Below are 19553 nucleotides of genomic sequence, written 5' to 3'. Positions count from 1 at the left end.
GAAAGGAAAGCCAGGCCTTGATGGTCCCCATGATTTCCCTGAGACAGGTCCCATTTACTTCTCCTAAATATCCCTACCTGAAAACCATTCCTTAACTGTAAGTCCAGCACACCACCTGCTCCAACATACTGTGACATCATCAAAGACGCCAAAAGAAAATTTGCAGATAACAAAAGGGATTTTAAGAGGTAAGTTTGAGCAGCATTATGGCTTTGATATGCTTTTTTTTTTTTTTAGTAACTTGTTTTATTTCTCAGAACCGCTCCAATTTTCCTAAGTGTGAACCATTTTATAGTCACACAAGCAGAGTAGGACTGCATTTCCTAAGCTTTATAAACACTTCCTTTTTTGTATATAATTATATTTTTATTTTATTCACTATTATTTCATTTATTTTATTCACTACTTTTTTTTAAATCAAATTGTAATTTTTACTTTTTAACACAGGGGTTATAAACACAAAAAGGCAGGATGTGGGGAAGGGGATGACATAGGAGCATAGGTGTTCAGGGGGAGTACAGATATCTTTCAGAACAGGGTAACAGTTGGGTGAAGGTTTAGGGGACAGGTCACTATAACTCTGCCTATGATTCACTTGTCCTTATCTAACTTGGTACTATCCACCAAGGCTGCCTATTTACAAGGTCTACGACTACTCAGGCTGGTAAATTTCCACAGAAGCTGCCTATTTACAATAGCTTATAGCCATTTGTTTCAGTGTTTTTCCACAGAGACCAAAGACTTTGTGTTAGCAGGCATGTATGTCAGGCCTATTGCTGATTTTAGGCTAATGGCTGATTCTGATTTTAGGCCTTCAGTGTATAAGCCGGGCTGCCCCTGACATCTCCTCCCTTCTCCAAGTATAGAAGGGCCATGGTGATTCTAATCTTGCCAAGGCAGGGACAGAGGCCTGACCTCCAGTAATTAAAGGGGACCTTGTAATGGCTCCGGTCCTCCTGTTATTGTCCAGTGAGGCATGAGGGCCACACCCATCCCAATGTCTTTTTCCTGGAGAGGGGATATTTTTGACATCAACCCGTATGCAGTCAGGCTTGTCCCTCAGGAAACCCAGAAAGATATTTTTAACTTTTATTTATATTCCCTTGCAGTGCTTAGACTCACAGCCTAAGCAAGAATTCAGATCACCAGTCAGAGGGGGTTCTGGGTGGCCCCTCTCTGCTTGGTCTAGGGGTGGAAGTCCCCTCTTTTAGGTTGGGTGGAGATGGAATTTGGAAACACCCGGGATAGACTAACAACCTCATCTTGAATCTCGTGGTCCTCTATAGCTAACTTATGATAATGTATCTGAATAAGTTTTGCTACCAAATTATCTATCTGGTGTTTCACAAGGTTAGTCAGCCTATTAAGGCCAGGGACAAAAAAAAAAAAAAAAAAAAAAGCAAAAATAACCCAATTAATGGTCCCAAGATGGAAGGAAGTAGGGTTGACAACTATGAAGAGGTTGAAAACCAGGCTTTGATGTGTTTAATAACCAGAAGAAACAGCAGAAATTGCCTGGGCTTGATTTCTACTGAGGAGGAGCGTTTGCTGTTTAACATCTTATACATTCCCAGGTTCTTCTCCTATGTCAACTGTCCATGTAGTTAAGCATGGAGCCTGACCAGTATTAGGAACTAGAGAGGGTAGGAGGCCTTGCTGTGGGGTTCGCCCCAATGAAGGACAACCAGATGTCCTATATCAGCAATAGACTAGAGCATCACCACTTGCAAAGATGAACTTTGGAAAGCAGGAAGGTTGTGCTCTGTGGACATAGTGTTTAGAACTGGGGTGGCAGCTGGAGTGGTACAGAAGAGACTGAGACAGGGTGGACTCTTGAAAAGTGTTTTCTCAGAGAACATTTTCTGCTTGTGCTTGAGCTAAGTGCTTGCTCGTGGGCAGTCATGACACTTTTATGTGCTACAGAGTTAGGAACAGGCTATGCAAGAATGCCCATGAATTTTTACAAGAAAAAATCTGGCATGATCCACCTCATTGTGTCAAGGTAACTGTCTAAAGCCTTGGGGGAAGGAAGGACCAGCGCCAGCTCTGGGAATGCAATGCTGCTTGGAGACAGGGAATGAGGGGGCAGCCAGAGAGGTCCTACCCAGGATGTAAGACAGTCTGTGCTCCTCTCCCTGTGGGTCCCCACCAGTGCAAAGCATCTATGCATAGTGGGGAAATGCTAGCGAGGCCTGATAGAAGCACTGAGTGATCTCAGGTCAGACCAGGTGCCTGGCAGCACCACAGGCACATACTTCTAAAAGGGACTGAAAAGTGTTTTCTCAGAGCTGATGTGCTGAGGGGAACAAAGGGCGTATTGATGTATTCTTCTCCACATAGGACTGACTGCTTTATTTTTAAATATTAACTCCAAAGGTTTATAGGTTTTCTTTATATTTTACAGAGTAAAGCAAAGAATCAAAGAAGATATCAAGTTCCTGAAAGAGCAACAGGAAGAAATCGACAGGGAGCTTGACCGGTGCGTTTCCCATCGGCTCTGTAGTGCTTAAATCACTTTGAATTGGCAAACAAATTCACAGAAACCCACGATGGATTTGTTGTGCACATATATATTTTGTATCTACAAAGAGTTATATCCTACTTAGCAGTTCCTCAGGACAGTGGCTCACAGCCTTCCTAGTGCTGTGACCCTTTAATACAGTTCCTCATGGTGGTAACCCCACCCATAAAATTATCTTCATTGCTACTTCATACTGTAATTTTTTTACTGTTATGAATCTATAAATATTTGTGTTTTCCAATGTCTTAACTGACTGATGTGCAAACCTACCCACAGGTTGATCTAGAACAACACACCCACTCCTGTGTTAAAAAACAATCACCTTCCTGCCAACTTAATTAAGTGCTTAATTAATTGCTAAATTAATTGTGATTATCTATTTTTACTTCAACCATAGGACTTAGCCTATAACTATGCCCTTTCTGGGAAAGACTAGAAATCAGTCCCTCTGCTGGCTACTCTGGGACTGCAGCCTTGTGTCACCTCTGTCCCCGCTGCTTCTTATACACACAGAAACACCTTTCCCCAATGGAGCAGGGATAATTTGACTGCTTTAATTTGTTTTATAAATTGGGGTATAGAATGAGAGTGTACAGAGTGTTGAGGTGGGCTGAGGTCCTCCAACAGACACTGCAGCCCTTTGAGCCCCTTCAAGAGACTGAAACTTGGCCAGTCTCTCCTGTAAATGGTCTGGATTCCCAGTTGCCAAAGAATGTCTATTACCTTAAAAGAAAGAAAGAAAGAAAGAAAAGAAGGAAGGAAGGAAAGAAAGAAGGAAGGAAGGAAAGAAAGGGAGAAAGGAAAGAAAAAAGAAAAGAAAAACAAGTGTTTCTCCATTGAGTAGTTGCAAACCAAAACCCTGGAAGACCCTGTAGTATCCTCCTCAAGGACCACAGCCTAGTGCCTACCCTTGCACAAATGAGCCTGGGCCATCTGCTTCTCTCCTTGCCCTGTGCCACTGTGTAAAGCCCTCACAAGATCTGATAAGTGGAGGCAGTTAGGGTGAGGCTATATGACATGTCTAACTGAAGGAGACAGTCTTCTGCTAAAATAAGAGTAGCAAGGTGGTAGGAACAAAGGCTTCAAGAAAATGGCTGAATTAAAGACATCTGCTTTTTAGCCTTGTGTATGAGGTGGTGGCAGTAACTTTGCCTATCTGAGCCTGTTTCCTCATTGATTAAAAAGAGAAGAAAAATTATCCCTGCTTGCTACAATTGTAATGAGGTAGGTGCATTAACACATGTTCAGTCTTTGCCAATACTGACTAGGAGATGCATATGAACAGTTTGTTTCCCTAAATGTTTTTCTTTATTCCATTAGGCTCCAAGCAAAGGCTTCCAAAAATCTCCAAGAAGTCAAAAATGATTTTGAGAATTTTCTACATAAGCAAGTAGGTTTCCTCCTTCCTGGAAATACTTGAGAGTTCTCTCCCCTGCTTCTCACCTCCAGACCTTACAATGTTTCATAAGCAACGCATGGTCACACCCAAGCTGCAGTAGCAGAAAGGATACATTCTTATTATCGACTGTCCACTGCAGAGCGGACATCATCCACTCTCAAGTCCAGCCATGAGCTCATGCTCTCTGTCCTTGTGCCTTGCTTCTAAATAGTCCCTGAGACCATTTCTGCCACTAAGACCCCATCAAGTGCAATTGGATTAGAAGCTAGAGGAAATTATTGGTGCTTAAAGTTGTATTTTTTTTATTAATAATTCACAAAAGCTACATTATATGATAGCATTGGCTATATGAAAAGAACATCTCTCACCCTCAGCTCACCCAAACACAATGAAGACTGTGACAAGACTCCAAACAGAGCTCAGATTTGAGAAGGAAGGAGGGGTGGAGAGAGTTCCTGCCCATTTCCCCTGGATTTTTTCTGCTTTTCCAAGCCTTTTGAGCAGCCCTGTTAAATCTGAAGGACCATGCTGTCCAAAAGGGGGAGGGGAAAGACACCAGCATGCAGGAAACTAGCAGGCTACACTGCCTGAGACCAAGGATAGAGAGATCTAGCATGAAAGGTTTTCCCTCTGCAGTCCAGACTCCCGAGCAATCCCACTGGGTACCAGTCTAATACCAAAAAAATGAGACGAGTAAGATTCTTGTACAGAAAGGTGCTGGAAAGTCATAAAATACTCGAGTGTTTCTTTTAGACACATAGGATCATTGTCCTTTTTTTTTTTTTTTAAGGCATTATTCCTTATTCCTATTTTTTTAAGTATTTCCTACTACTGAATAGTGCCATGAGCTCTTCTCACAGGTAACAGCAGCAGTAGTGCATTTTGCAGAGGGAGTGCCTTTACCAGGCGACACTACAGCTGTTCCTCACCCTCCTTCATTGTTACCAGCAGGAATCAGTCTTCTCTCAGGCTTCCATCAGTAATTCAGACTCTTGTACAAAATCTCCAGATTTAGAGCCCACATTTTCAAGTGTTAATGAGCCAAACAATACATTTGCAGACCAGATGTGGCCTGTTTTCCTGATCTGAATGCTGCCTGGTCCAGCCATTGCAGCTGACAGGATTCCTCAATGCATTTTAAAGCAAACCCTGCACAGCCTTCCACAAGCTATACTCAGCTTTGCTGGTCTGCACTGCCTGCTTGCTAGCTTTCAGAGTCTAGCCATCCTTCCCAAGTCCATTTATTTATGAAGCGATGCCCTTGGTCCCATCCCTACTCTTCTCAGAAGATCTGGGTATGTCTCACAACTTCTAGAACACCAGGTCCTCAAGGCAGGTTTGAAACAATCTTAACAAACAGGGAGCCAAAGTAGAGTAGAATAGTTTCAGTAGTCTGTACCTCACCAAAGACAAAACACCTAGAAAGACTGGGTTCTCTAGAGAGGCATACATACTGAACACTTGGAATGACTGTGGCCTCATGGAGGTGAGCACAGTGAACATCCAGAAAGGCTGAGTCCCCATGGAGGTGTGCACACTGAATATTTAGAATTACTGAACATTTTCATCATCTTCCTATGAAGGAATTTCATGGTGAAAATTATCAAATGGACTAACGGAGCAGTGACACATGATCTAAGTTTGGTTCTTCTTCTTCTTTTTTTTTTTTCGAAGAATTCTAAACCAACCACAAATTAGTTGTGGGGAATACAGGCCATTAAAAAATATGCAGGATCATAAACTTAAATAAATTCAGATCTTAGATTACTGTGCTTAAGAAAAATCAAAAAAAAATTTTTAACAAATTTGATTCAAGGTTGCTCAGGTATTTAGAAGGAAATGTGTCAGGAGTTAGTTTTAGGATGGATTGTGGGTTCCCAGTGACTTGTCCTTTAAGAAATACTATTGTGTGCCTATGTCTTTTGGAAACAGGCAGATGAAGAAACTTAGCCTCTGAATGCCTCTTAATAGGCCAACACAGTCATAAGAAACAAAAGCCGTGGTGATTCCAACCACAATACTAGCTATCTCTGTCACCTGAGTCTTTTAGCAAAACCCTCTTTCATCTCCCTATCCTGCCATGCAACTTGGAAAGGGCTTCTGGAAGTCTGCCATTGGCCTGTCACCACATGACCAGACACTTGTGCCCTTACTCCATCGCTCTCAGTTCACACTTTAGGCTTCTGATTATTCACCCAAACCTGTATACTGCATATCTGCCTACAGGGGACTAAGGTACACAAACAAGCCTTGCCAGGCAGTCACAAGAGGGATGTGAGGTATGGGTGGGGCTGTCAGGGTGGAATGGCATTGGACATGTGGTAGTGCTAGTGGGAAGAAAGTCGATTCAAATTGTCTTCTGAAATCTATCTTTTGGCTCCTCCTCCCAAAGTGATCTTCAGCATCTTCAGAGATGTAGAAATCTGACATTCAAGTATACTGTGTGTGTCTAATATCTGCAAACCCTTAACCCTGCACTTTGTTCCTAGCGTGTTGAGGCTAAACTCAAGGAGGAATATGGAGGATCAATATCACCATCAGAGTCGCCACAGTTGCCACAGTCTCCACATTCATCGTTGTCATTACCTACCATATCAGAAGACTTCAACTATAATGGAAGAGGGCTAAGGGAAGCCAGCAGTGACCACCATTCAAGAACAATACACAATTCAGCTGTATCAGTTTAATTGGAGTGGAGTGTTCAATTAAAAGTACATTTTGCTGTTCATCTTTAAAATCTTCACATCAATAAATCTTAATCATACTTCAAAGATCTATCTAAGCATATCCTTGGCTCTGATTCATAAAAATACATGTAAGGAGGAAAAATAGTCATTATGAAGCCTAGCTTTCACCGTTTCTTTGGAAATGCATCTTGATAATAGCAACCGTACCTCACAACACAAAATAGAAAAGGAACTGATTTACTGTGGCACAGAAAGTCCCGCCAGCTCTCGAATGCCCGAAATAGTTTTTCTGGGATGTTGAACATTGTTTAGGCCTCAAGGAAAACCAAGGCCCCGCCTCCAGGCCTGGTGGCAAACAAGCTCTGCTTCTCCCGAGCCAGGCGGGACGCGCTCCTCTGGTAATAAGCTTCGTGCACGCTTGCAAGAAAGCTGGAGAGCACGTCAGCAGGCACTAGGGACACAGCGCAGCCTCCCCATCCTGCTCCAGTAAGTCGTGAGCCTTTGGCCCCAAACTTCCTAAAACAATGAGAAAACAAAGCATTATCATCAATAAGCAAAAATAATAGCAACTTACTTGATACAGAACACACCCTCTTCCCAGGTCCTGTGAAGAGAATATTGGGGTGGGGGTATTCAGGAATTTCAAGCTTTAAAAAATATATATTGGGGTCTCAGGAGATAGCTCAGAAAGTAGTGTCTTCCACTCAAGCAGACACATAAAAGTTGGACACTGTAGCCCAGATCTGCAACCCCAGCACTGGTGAGAAGAACTAGAGACAGGCATGTCCCAGAATCTCAGTCGTCAGCCAGTCTAGCAGAATTATGAGCTCTCTGTTCAGTAAAGACTCTATCTCAAAATGTAAGGTGGGGAAATATAATTTTAAAAATATATAAGATGGAGAGCTACAGATAAAGACAACCTTTGGTCTCTACACACATGTACACATACATGGATGTGTACTCTCACACATGTGTAGACACCACACACAAAAAAAAATCTAAATTGAATATAATTGACAAGTTGTTTTCCAGCACTCAGGACTGAGAACCTTTTTGGTGATATCTGAAGTTACTCATTGCTACTGAAGGCAAATAACTACATCAACAGTGCCTACTTTACAGACCTAGAACCACCCACTGTAGGCTTGATCTCAAATAGCCATACATTAACCACTTGAAAGTTGTATAGCAAGGCTCCAGTCAATCAGGACTGGAAGTAAGAAGAAGATGGACAGTGGACATAGTGACACAGGGAATCAGAAGGTCACCTTTAAAGAGGGTAAATCAAAATCATTGTTACAGCATTAGACACTGGAAATCCTGATAGCTCTTTCAACTGCATTCTGTTTATTGATGAGAGGAAAGTTATGCATGTGTACACATTCCTGTATGTGCACATGTGCAGGTATGCACATGGACAGGTAGAGGCCAGAGGTCAACAGATCAGAGGAAGGTACCTCCTTCCACTGATCTCCACTTCATTTCTGAAGGCAGGGTCTCTCACTAAACACGAAGCTCACTGATTCTTCAAGGACAGCTGGCCAACAAGCCCCAGAGAGTCTTCTGCCTTCACTTCAACATTGTTAAGAGAACAGGTGTTGGTTGCTTCTAACTGGCTTTTTCTGTGGGTGCTGAGAATACCAACCCAGGTCCCATGACTGCATAGCAAGCACTTTACTGACAGAGCTGCCTCCAGCTCACTCTCAGTTGTATTCATAAAGCTTATCCATTCTTACACACTGACACCAGATGAGGGCTAAGGGCGGGGCATGCAGCTCAGTGGTAGAAAGTTTGCCTAGCATGTATGAGATCTGGGTTCAATACCTAACACCACAGTGAGAGAAAGAAAAAGAACCAGTCCCTTAGAACTGACAACCTAGGCTTATTCTGCATAAGTGTATTAGCACAGAACCTATTAGTAAACTCTAAATTGGTTGGTTGGTTGGATTGCATAATGACTAATGAAAAATTATGCAAACCTTCCCACAAAATAAATGGTGATCCTAACCGTGTATACCATCTTCCCTGAACTTTCTGGGATTAAGCTAACAAGAAAACCCACCTTTGCCTGTAAATGAAATGCTCACTGAGAGGGAAGCATTTCATCTATAAACTACCATATAGCCAGAAATTGTAGTTAACCAACCATAGTCTCAAACCTTAGAACTGACCTAGTGCAAAAGCCTTAAACAAAACCAAAGGCTCAGTTCTCTTTCAAATATGTAATTTATTCAAAAACATTTCCAATTATTTTTCCTAATGAAATTTACTCCAAATTAGTAATAGATTTAAAACTTCATAATTAATTTAGCCCAATTTTGTCCCTCCTTCCCCTCCACTTCCTGGAAAACATCAATAGAATGAATAGACCACTACCCTTCTCCAGGAAGTTGGGATTACTACACATTAGCTACTCACTTTTCCCTTGGTGATGCTCTCCAGTGAATGAACCATTTGTTTTATTCAAATAGGTTTTTCTTAAATGTGAAAAACGTACTTACAATTATAAAAGGTTACCAATCTTCTGATGACCCTCAAATATCAGTTTATAGCCTTCTAGCTGAATTTGGCCCAAACTCCCATCATCCAGGCTGAAAAGCTGCTTTAATTGTGAGATTCTTGAATGGTCTTTACTTCCTAAGCTAGAAAAGGGCCTGTTTGTAGTTTGTTGATTTAAAGGAGAAACTTTGCCATAGGAGGTCACACCAAACACTACCATAGCTGAAGAAGGCAGAAGAAATGGGAGGCTCCTTGAAGTATCTCAGAATGATCCTTAAAGCCAGCCACAGTCTGCTCTAGGTAAGAGCGTGCCCACTTGATGCTCTGTGAGTATAATTCACCAGGTCTTTGATTCCCTTCCATGGGCCTTTCTGGGATATTTTCATACACTTCTCTCTTGAATAGTTTGAGTAGAGTGGTGGGGCACACATGGGAGGCATAGGATGGATGATTACTGTGAGTTTAAGGCCAACTTGTTCCAGGACAGACAGGAAGACATAGTGAGAGCCTGTCTCAGAACATTTTTAAAAAGAAAGAAATGGTCAAAAGAGAACTGTTTTTGATCTAGCTGCAAGAGATCCATTTTTCCAAACCTTCTGTCAGACTTAGTGTTCACACTAAGCAGGTGAAGAGACCTCTGTGCAAATTAATCTGTTTCTGCATCTGCATCTGCATCTGCCCTATGGCCACCCTGCTTGATGCTGAAAAGAAGGGGCTCCATTCTATCACCCCAAGCTCCAAAATCATCAGAGCTCAAGATTTCCATCTTTTCTTTTTTGTAAATTTTTGTTGTTGACACTGTTTTAAACAGAGTGAGGATCCATGGAGTTGACTGGGTAGAGATGAAGGGAGAATTTGAGAAGATCTGGGAGACAGGAAATAATATGATCAAAATATACCATATAAAAAATTTAAAAAGAGAAAAGAAATGCTATAATGCACAACCTTCCGTCCACAGTCAACAGCATTGTTGTTCACAAACCAAAGTAATTATATCAGGAGTCAGCACACTACCTTGTTCAGCTACACACACACACACACACACACACACACACACACACTGAGAAGAAGAGAAACAGGGAAAGAGAGAGGCAGAGAAGTCTTAACAGCAATGTTTTTCATTGGCTCTTAAAATGAATGCCCTTTGCATGTCTCTGAAACTACAAGTAAAGTCTAAAGTTGGGAGACCAACAAAGGTGTTCGATCAAGAAGAAAATATAGATAAGCCAAGGCTGTTTAATAAACTGTTTTACATTTGAAGTTCTGAGAAACTAGTAAAATTTAAAAATACATCTCCTTCACTACACCAGGTCAGAACAGAAACACGGACATTGCAAGAAACAACCCTGTGGCGTGTGAAATCTCCCACAGGCCACTGTGATAAGGAGAAGAACGGTATAAAAAAGGATTGTCAGTGCATGGACTTCACACAGCAAAGGCCTGGGAAGGAAACCAGACCTGACTGCCGGCCTGTTACAGTCTACTCAAATGCCCTGTTTTCAGTGAATGGGGCTGACTGTAAAGCTCTGAACGGGGTGTAAGGCATTGTTGAGAGCAGTAGGTAGGGGGACAGAAAGACCCAACTGCTACAAACTTGAAAGGGAGAAGATTATGCCTTGCATTTCAAATTAAAGAAGTACTTAGGTTTTATACAAACAGAGCTCATATCCATCTCTGCAGCCCAGGATGAGCACACTCTAGTGTTGTGGGAGGTTGTAATGAATGCAGATGGACATTAATATACAGATATTATGTTGGATAAATATGCACAATGTACAGTGTCCTAGTTTCTTCGCTTTGAAACTGGCAATTATCTCAGGAAAATTATCTCAGAAAATTATCTCAGAAAAATATGCTAGAAGCAGCATAATTTCTATAAGTTTTTATAGTTAGACTACAGACATTTTTTCAGATTGCTTTGGAGTCAAGAAACTGCAGTCTTCCAAAGCTACTGATGAAAGAAGGAATGAGAAAACATGTCGGCAGATTTGTTTCAGAACATGGGGCATCAAAGGCCATTAAGAAGCAGTTCTTTTGGGGGCAAACTGACTGTATAGCATATCAGTGTCCCTAAAATTCCTTCCCAGGAGGAGACAAGGCAGCATGCCCCTCCCCTTCCAAAGGTCCCAACAAGAAAAGGTTTGGTTTCTCCAGTGTTCACTTGGTAGGGGTAATCGATAAGTTTATTTGGCTTCTTAATACAGCAGGTAAGGGATTGCTTACAGAGGTGTGTGTGCTCAAGCGTTCCCCAAAAGGCTTCACCTAAAAAGCCTTTCCTCAGCATTGATGAGGGCTTCTCCTTTGCCTCACGGAAAGCCACCCTCTAGTCTTCCCATGCCTTGATAATCATCTAGCCTCTCCCAGGGACCAAGCACACTCAGGGCAGAGTTGGATATGGCTGGATACTTAGTGGGGGTTTGTGACCCTCCCATCCCCTCCACTGGGGGCTACAGTCAACCAGCCCAACTAAAATGATGTTGCAAGCCATCACAGGCGAATGCCCCAAGATGGCTATAACTTGCCTAAGAGAGTGGTCAGTAACTCACAACACCCTAGAGGTAAAAGACATTTGCCTAAAGAGAAATGAGTCTCCAGAACAGGTAGAGCGGAACTTTCCCCTTCCACGGCAGGGCACAGAGGTCAGCGTGTGCCCCAGTGGAAGACCGCACATCTATGACTGACTCGGTGAGGACAGGCTCGGGAGGCTGAGCAGCCCAGCTGTGGGATCAGGGCTGAGGGAAGACTTCTGAGGAGAGTGGAGCAAAGGAATGTCTGCACCCACTCTCATCCTGAGAATCCCACATTTGTCTTCTTTAATATCTTGGGCAATAACAGCAATAATACAGGGAGGAAACCTTTCTAATTTCAACAAGTGGCCAAACAGAAACAAAAAGCATTAGTTTTTTTTTTTTGTTGTTTTGTTTTTTTTCCCAGTCAAGGAACCAATAACAAATGAGCTGTCCCACATGACTTGGCTTAAAAACTATTCTGTGTTCCTCAGGAAATTCTACATTAAAATTTAAATTTACAGTTTGTTCATTTAAAATAGACATTTTATAATTGGGCAAAGACTGCCTTCTTCCTTTATTATTTCATCTCGTCTAATAAAAATTCTAACATTAACTTAATTTAAAAATCGACCTAACTACATAAGTGTAATTTCCTTCTGGTTTTCTTTTCTTTTTGACAGGGCCTCATCCTGCAGCTCCTGGCTGGACAGGAGGCCTCTTCTATAGCTCCAGTTGGCCTCCACCTCCCAGTCGTTTTCATTCCTGAGCCTCACAAGCACACACTCAGCCCTTGGGCCTTCTTTTGTGTTCTGAACTGATTTTTCTCTTGATGAGCAGGAAAAAAAGTCCTCTTACTGTCTCACTGACTAACTACTAAGGACAACTATGGAAATATGGTCTAGCTCAGGTCACACAAACCTACAGTGTGTGGAGTCTGTGGTGATATCATAGCCACTAAAGCTCTGTTCCCACACTCAACTACCTATCTGTTTATGCCAAAAATACTTGCCAAAAAGTTTCCTCAAACACACAGAAACTTTAAAGTGCTACCAGGTAGCCAGAGGTGATGGTGGCAAAAAAACGTCATTGGCAATACTCCCTGAACCCATTTCCACTTCCCTTATCCGGTCTTCCAAGCCAACCAACAGCCCAGGCTGCCCAGTTCCTCAGTACACCTTTTCTTCTCTGCAGCAGGGAAGTCTGGGCTGCTGTTTTATTAAACAAAACAGAACTCTGCCAACATGGCCCATGCCTGGCATTCTCAGGACCCTCCCAGGACTTGCAGCATCTCTGTGTCCTGGAGATGATATCAGGGACATCAGCTTAAACACAAAAGAAGGCCCAAGGGCTGAGTGTGTGCTTGTGAGGCTCAGGCATGAAAACTACTGGGAGGTGGAGGCCAACTGGAGCTACAGTAGAGGCCTCCTGTCCAGCCAGGAGCCGCAGGATGAGGCCCTGTCAAAAAGAAAAGAAAACCAGAAGGAAATTACACTTACGCAGTTAGGTCAAATTTTAAAATTAAGCCAGGAGGCTCTTCAGACCTCCCGAGCTCTCCGCTCTGTTTTCCCCAGGGGTTTGGTTGGGTGTTTGTTTGTTTGTTTGTTTGTTTTGTGATTTTGTTCTTTATCTTATCCCTGTTTTCTCTGGATGTCTTCAGCACCTCTTTCCTGCACTATTGATTCACAGACACCCACAAAAGGGCAGTGCCTTGGCTTCTGTGTGAGGTTTGGGCTGACCGTGGGCAGGGAAGGAGGCAGCAATAGTGATGCCCTGACCCCTGCTGCTGTCCTCCCAGGGCCCTGACCTAAGGAGCGTCTCACAGTGACAACTGGGACTCTCTATGGCTTATGGAGAACACTGACCTTGAGTTGGAAAAGATGGCTGCCCTCTCCCCAAAATAATAATTTTAGAAAAAGAAAAAAGGAAACATTTCTCAGTCAAAAAACACCAGCAGTCCTCTTGGTTCCTTCCTCTCCTTCTCCCACAGAGCAATGGTTGCAATGGTCTAGAACCTTCCTTCAACCATATCTAGGACAGAATCAACCATCACATCCATTGCCCCTTTCTCTTCTGGAAGCCAGAATCCTGCCCACAGATGACAGACGGGGTGTGTGTAGTGTGAATCCTGCCCACAGATGACAGATGGGGTGTGTGCAGTGTGAATCCTGCCCACAGATGACAGACGGGGTGCGTGCAGTGTGAATCCTGCCCACAGATGACAGACGGGGTGCGTGCAGTGTGAATCCTGCCCATAGCTGATGGGTCTATGTACAGCGTCATATCCACAACCTCTCAGGTTTCACCTGGTCTCTCTCCTTCCTTCCCTGCTGTGCCTCACACATAACAGCCTGTTTGCTTGTTCCTTCAGGTTCTGTTCCAGTGTCACTTCCTTAGAGATGCCTTCTCAAAGCACTCCATTTAAAGACTCCCTTCAAGACCAGCAGTCACTATCCCTCCTCCCAGTTTCCATCTGCAACAGTTATCACAAGCAATCAAATTATTGTTTTAATCATCACTAAGCTCTTTGCCCACAGAAATGTAAGCTTTTGCTGGTGACCGTCTGTGGAGAAGAAAGTACACTGGAAAATTCCAGGAGGCTGGCAGATCCCAGCCATACTGTTTCTGGGAGGATTCAAATTCCCATCCCCCTTCCAAGCCAAGGCAACTTATTCCTCATTTCTACATAGATCATTCCACTTCCTCTTATGTTCAAAACTGAACAGTCTTTGTCTCTTTCATTTACTGGGTCCTTGATGCTTTTTTTATTTAAAATAAAACGAGCTCTAGAAGGGGTTTTGGCAATTAGTGAGCAAACGCTGCCGTCGACAGGAAGTGCCTCAGCCACGCTGTGTGCAAGCTCCTGGCCGGGCCAGGCAGGTTCCACATGCCATTTGTGATCCACTCTAGCTGCTGGGTTTAAACTTTCTGACTGGGTGTGGCATGAGCCTGGCAAGCCACAGGCGCCAAGTGGCTAATTACATTTCCATTGCTAGTTGCGTGCAGGGCTGTGTCATCGTCAGAGTGAGCTAACACAGGTCATCTGATTCCCCTCCAATTTCCCTTTCAGTTCTCCAAGGTCAGCATGGGACCTCCCTGGGAAGGACTCTATTTTCCCATTGTTGCACAATTACAGGGAGGTCTGGAGAGTTTGTGAAAGAGGCTCTCTCTTTACACTTCTGTCATAGCCAAGTTTATAAACTGGCCTTTCTCTGGTCTTTATTTCCTTTAATTGCCCAAAATAAATATGGCAACTCAAGAGGGGCTTTCCAAGTGCTTCTTCCAGCCCACCTCCCTCAGCAGAACTCTCAAGGTCAAGACCCTCTTTTGACTCTCTTCTAAACAGAACTCCATTAGGTTCCTAGGGGGGTTTAAAATATGTAAAATGCCCAAGTCAGAGAACAGCTGCCTTCCTGAGAGGTCTAATCAGCTAGCAATGAAACTGGTGTCAGATTAACTTCTGAGCCCCAGAAAGCCAGGTCTCAAACCACCCTGCAGAGATGCAGGAAGAACATGGGGGCTCTACATCATGGGGACTGGAGTCCCTCAGATAGGAAGGATTCATCTAAATTATGGGACTGTGGCTTTTTGTTCATTGAAACAACATTCCCTGGTGGCACGTTTTGGCTCCCACGTGGCCCTCTCAGCTCACCGGCAGATGTCCACTAGCCGGTCCAGCTCAGGGCAGCTGCACTCATACATGTCCCGGCAGCTTCGGTGGCTCTGGTTCATTAGCTCACCCAGCAGCTGGACTGCATTGTCCGGTGCTTCCTCGCACACCTGCTTAAACTGCAGCACACGAGCGGCCTCACTGTACACGTGTTTGGCCCGCTGGTAGAGCTTGAAGGTGAGTTCTGAAGGAGAAACATGGGGAAAGAGATAAGAAAGGGTTACAGGACTATACAGTACCGAAAAGACTATATGCGCGCGCATGTGTGTGTGTGTGTGTGTGTGTGTGTGTGTGTGAATGAGATGTAGCCCAGGCTAGCCGGATTCAAGATTCTCCTACTTCAGTGGTGCCCCAGTGCTGGGACTGCAGATCTCAGCCACCACACCTACTTAACCTTCTAACATACAATTTTAATGGCTTCCATTTCTGTCTTCACTGTCAGTACCTGGGTTTTTCAGAAGGTCTCTATTTCACTGAGTTTGTCATTGATTTAAAAAAAATCCACTGGTAAATCAATTTCACTTCTTCCTGAATTTCCTCTTTCACTTAGCACACCCAGACACACACACACACACACACGTAAGGTAAAATTATGAAAATTCATTATATACATGTGCAGGACTGTCAAATAGTTCTAGAGAAATAGATAAGCACAAGTACTTACATGTGTATGTAATTTTATTTACATTTAATATACAGTTATATGTTACAGTACTATTTATTGTAGTCAAAATATAAACACTCCAAATAACAAGTAACAGAGAACCTTCTGAAAAAAATAAATACTAATTTCATTTAAAAAACATTATGGCTATTAAAACTCAAACACTTGGGCAATCTGCTACACAGGAAACTGCTCAACCTTGAGGGAAACGACAATACACTAACCTGCGTATAACTGGCACTAACTGCAGTGCACATATGCACATGTATGTGCATGGTGGCCTACAGAAAGCTCCACATGTCAACGGTGCTTACCACTGAGACCCATCACACACAGATTTAGTATCCTCTTGGAACAGCTCTGATTCTGCAACGCCCTCAATGACTGTCAACTGCAGCAACACAAACCTATCTCACTGCATTGGCTGCATCATATTTGTCTCATTCCTAGGTAGCAATGGAGACCTTCCTGAGGCTATGAAACACTCTGACAAATGTGGGAGTTGGTGTGGTGGATCTCAGGTGAGACAGGGAAACTTATTTATGCCCTTTGGTCACTAAGGAAAGAGCCAGGGATGTGAGTGCGAGGGTCCATTAGCTGGGACAACCAGCTGGGCCTCAATTTGCCGCCTCTGTGGGCTCCATTTTCTAGTCTCTGAAGTGAGATTTACTTCTCAGGAGCATCCAGCTTTGTTCTTTAATAATTGGGAGAGAAACTACCTCTCTGTGTGACCTTTCCATGTTTCTGTAGGTTGCCCCCACTGTGGTAAGGACTTCCGTGACTGATTCTGTCTGTACCCTGAGTTCCACACTCAGCCCCACAGGCTGACCAGTAGGCATCACACAAGGGGGTTCTTTGCTATTTTAAAGCCAAAGGATGGGAGAAAATCAGCAAGAAATGAAAGGGAAGAGAAGAAGCACAAAGATTTCTTTCTTGGCTGTTACGTAAAACTTTGTCTAGGTCATGCCTTTCTTTAACCTGCATTTGAGTCAACACTGACAGGCTAAGCTCCCCCACACAGGGTGCTCATGTCAGTTACCCCTCAGTCCACAGCCATTTTCCCACTGTTTACCACAGTCCATGCTCAGTCCCAGCGGGACCTCTTCCTTCAGCCAAACTGCCCCATCTGTAGTTGCTCCAACAGTCTTTGCTTCTGGATATACTCATTCATCACACACAGAAACTGCTTCTTGCCCTCTCTCTCTCTATGTCAAAACTTTACCTCATTCTGAAGGCTCAGATTACATTTTACATCATCCTTGGGGCCATGAGGGGCTCAGCTGGAAATAATTTCTTGACTGAATTTGTACCATGCTTGCAGTCCGTGCTCTCATCGTGTTAATTCTCAGAGCTCTGCAAAGGTTTCGCAGAGTCCTGAAGTCAGACCTTGAATGCACCCCCCAAAGCAATGCTCACTCCATAGTACCCCAACCGTGCCTTTTGTGACAGAGTTCAGCGGTGCTTAGGGTTAATTATGATAAAATTGGGACTTTTACTTTTAACCCCAGTTCAGAATCAAACTACTTTCATCTGGACTTGCTGTTTTGTTTGAGACAGAAGGAAAGGAGCTACCATTGACAACTTAAGTGAGTATTGAGACAGAGGAAAGGGGAAAGGCAGCAGGGTTCCCTTTATTACTAAATCTATAAATGCTGACACCTAATGTGGTTGAAAATAATAAATAAATAAATAAATAAATAAATAAATAAATAAATAAACAGAAGCCACTGGTTAAATATAAGTGGGGAGACGCAAAACATGTTTTGTTCCGTTGGTAGCCAGGTCATGTGCCGCCCACACTATGCTATCAATTTGCTGTCTCTACAGTCAGCTTCACAGAAATAGGAAATGGTTTATTCTAGGGCAGTGTCAAAACATCCCAAGGAGTCAGGGAAATTTTATCAACAAAACACTGGCAGATAGCCTCTCCAGAACCACGTCATTTGAAGAAACAGCATGGGGAATGTTGGCAGTCTCTCATCGACATCTCCACATGAGAAAGGAAAAAGTAAGGCAAACTGACATATGTCATGGTCTGAAAGAGAAAGGTTCCTGATAGGCTCATGTGATGGAACTCAGTCTCCAGTTGGTGGTGTTATTTGGAGAAGTTATAAAAGTCTCATGAAATCCTGATGAAGAAACTCCATCACTGGGGGCAGGCCTTGGGGACTTATAATCTTGTCCACTTCCTGCTTCTTCTCTGCTTCCTCTGCAGAGAAAAGGTGAACAGCCATTATGGACTCTCTACAACCATAAGCCAAAATAAACTCTCTTCTATAAGCTATTTTTGGCCATGGTGCTTTAACACAGCAACAAAAAAAAAGAGTTCCCGAGATGCGTGCCAATTGCTTTCTTCATACATGTTTAATGCAACACAAGCGATAGAATGTACATCATGAAAGGAGAGAAAATGGCATTGGCAGCTGCACTTTAATATCATTCTGATTTATAAAGCTTGAAGTTAGAAGGCAAGGGTGCAATCTTAGCAGCTCACTAACAACAACTAATAGGAAAGGAGGCCATGAATTTGAAAAAGAGCAAGGATGGGCATAGGGCAGTATACAAACAAAATAAAACACAAAATCTGAGGTCGAAACAAAAACTTTAGCACATCAACTTTAAGGTTCCATGTTTCAGTTTTACTTTTGAATGACATCACCTCCCACAGTCGTAGAATCAACCATCATGTCCCATGAATTAAGAACCCCAAGTTTCCAGGCCCATTGCAGTTTACAGCTTCATCAAGGGAGACCATGAAGCCACACCTCTGTGAGTGCAGAGAAATGCTGATTGGGTGAGAGATCCCTGTATCCTGCTGTGGTATGAAAACATTAAATGTCAGTAGGATAGATCCATGCAGACAGCACAGTGGAGACTACACCAACACAGTGGAGAATACCTCAGCACAGTAGAGAATACACCAGCACACTGGAGAATACACCAGCACAGGTTACCACTTTCCTTATCTGTGTCAACTGCTATCCTGATGAAGCATTTTAGACAGATTATACATGACCTAAATTTTCTCCTTACCTATTTAAGTATAAAATAAGGATACACTGTTATTATCAACCTAATACAACTACCCTGGTTTCCCTAAGGCCTTGTGTAGCCAGTCCTTGGTTTAGTTTCTCCAGGTGTTCCCATTTAAATTTCAGCTGGTTTTCAAACAAAAGTCCACCATCCCCAAAGAGAGCTGACTCTCCTCCCTAAGCTGGGGTATGGCCTCTGGTAGGTTGCTCATATGCCCATATGCAAATAGACAGCCGCTAACTGCACTCAGTGGGTTATATAATGGGGAGGGGCTACAGAGTTGGAAGGAGAACATGATTGGGCACAGTATCTGGGAGGAGTTGGAGAGGGAAAGAGAGGAGAGGGGTAGATGAGATCAAAACCCTTGCATGAAATTCTCCAAGAATAAATGCATAGTTTTAAAACCTCACACGCACATTCAGTCATTCTTCCTAGAACGTCTCTCACAGTGCTTTTGACATCCTAGAATGTCATATCTGTGAGTATCTCAGGGGCACATCCTTAAGAAAACTCAGTGTACTCCACTAGAGATACTATTTTCACTTTCCTGTCTAACAACACACTCCATTAGCA

General features: G+C 43.2%; 2 protein-coding genes across 4 annotated transcripts in view; one reads left to right on the top strand and one right to left on the bottom strand.

The window, feature by feature from the left end:
- Fam227b (family with sequence similarity 227 member B) overlaps nucleotides 1-6607 on the top strand; it is a 130983-nt gene extending 124376 nt beyond the window's left edge. Inside the window, exons 14-17 of the mRNA XM_076929680.1 lie at nucleotides 108-188; nucleotides 2405-2479; nucleotides 3842-3911; nucleotides 6410-6607. Of these exons, the coding sequence (XP_076785795.1) occupies nucleotides 108-188; nucleotides 2405-2479; nucleotides 3842-3911; nucleotides 6410-6607 (424 nt within the window). The remainder of the gene's footprint in view (nucleotides 1-107; nucleotides 189-2404; nucleotides 2480-3841; nucleotides 3912-6409) is intronic.
- The window catches only part of Galk2 (galactokinase 2), a 106015-nt gene continuing 93050 nt past the window's right edge, over nucleotides 6589-19553 (bottom strand). For all 3 annotated transcript variants that reach the window (XM_076929681.1, XM_034495025.2, XM_076929682.1), the window contains exons 9-10: nucleotides 15266-15467; nucleotides 6589-7123 (exon numbers count right to left, since the gene is read on the bottom strand). In XM_076929681.1, the coding sequence (XP_076785796.1) occupies nucleotides 6916-7123; nucleotides 15266-15467 (410 nt within the window). In that variant the 3' untranslated portion in view covers nucleotides 6589-6915. The remainder of the gene's footprint in view (nucleotides 7124-15265; nucleotides 15468-19553) is intronic.

Source organism: Arvicanthis niloticus, chromosome 2 (assembly GCF_011762505.2).
Source record: "Arvicanthis niloticus isolate mArvNil1 chromosome 2, mArvNil1.pat.X, whole genome shotgun sequence".
NCBI lineage: Eukaryota > Metazoa > Chordata > Mammalia > Rodentia > Muridae > Arvicanthis > Arvicanthis niloticus.
Note: the sequence above shows the minus strand (reverse complement) of the source record. Positions and strands in the feature narration are given on the sequence as shown.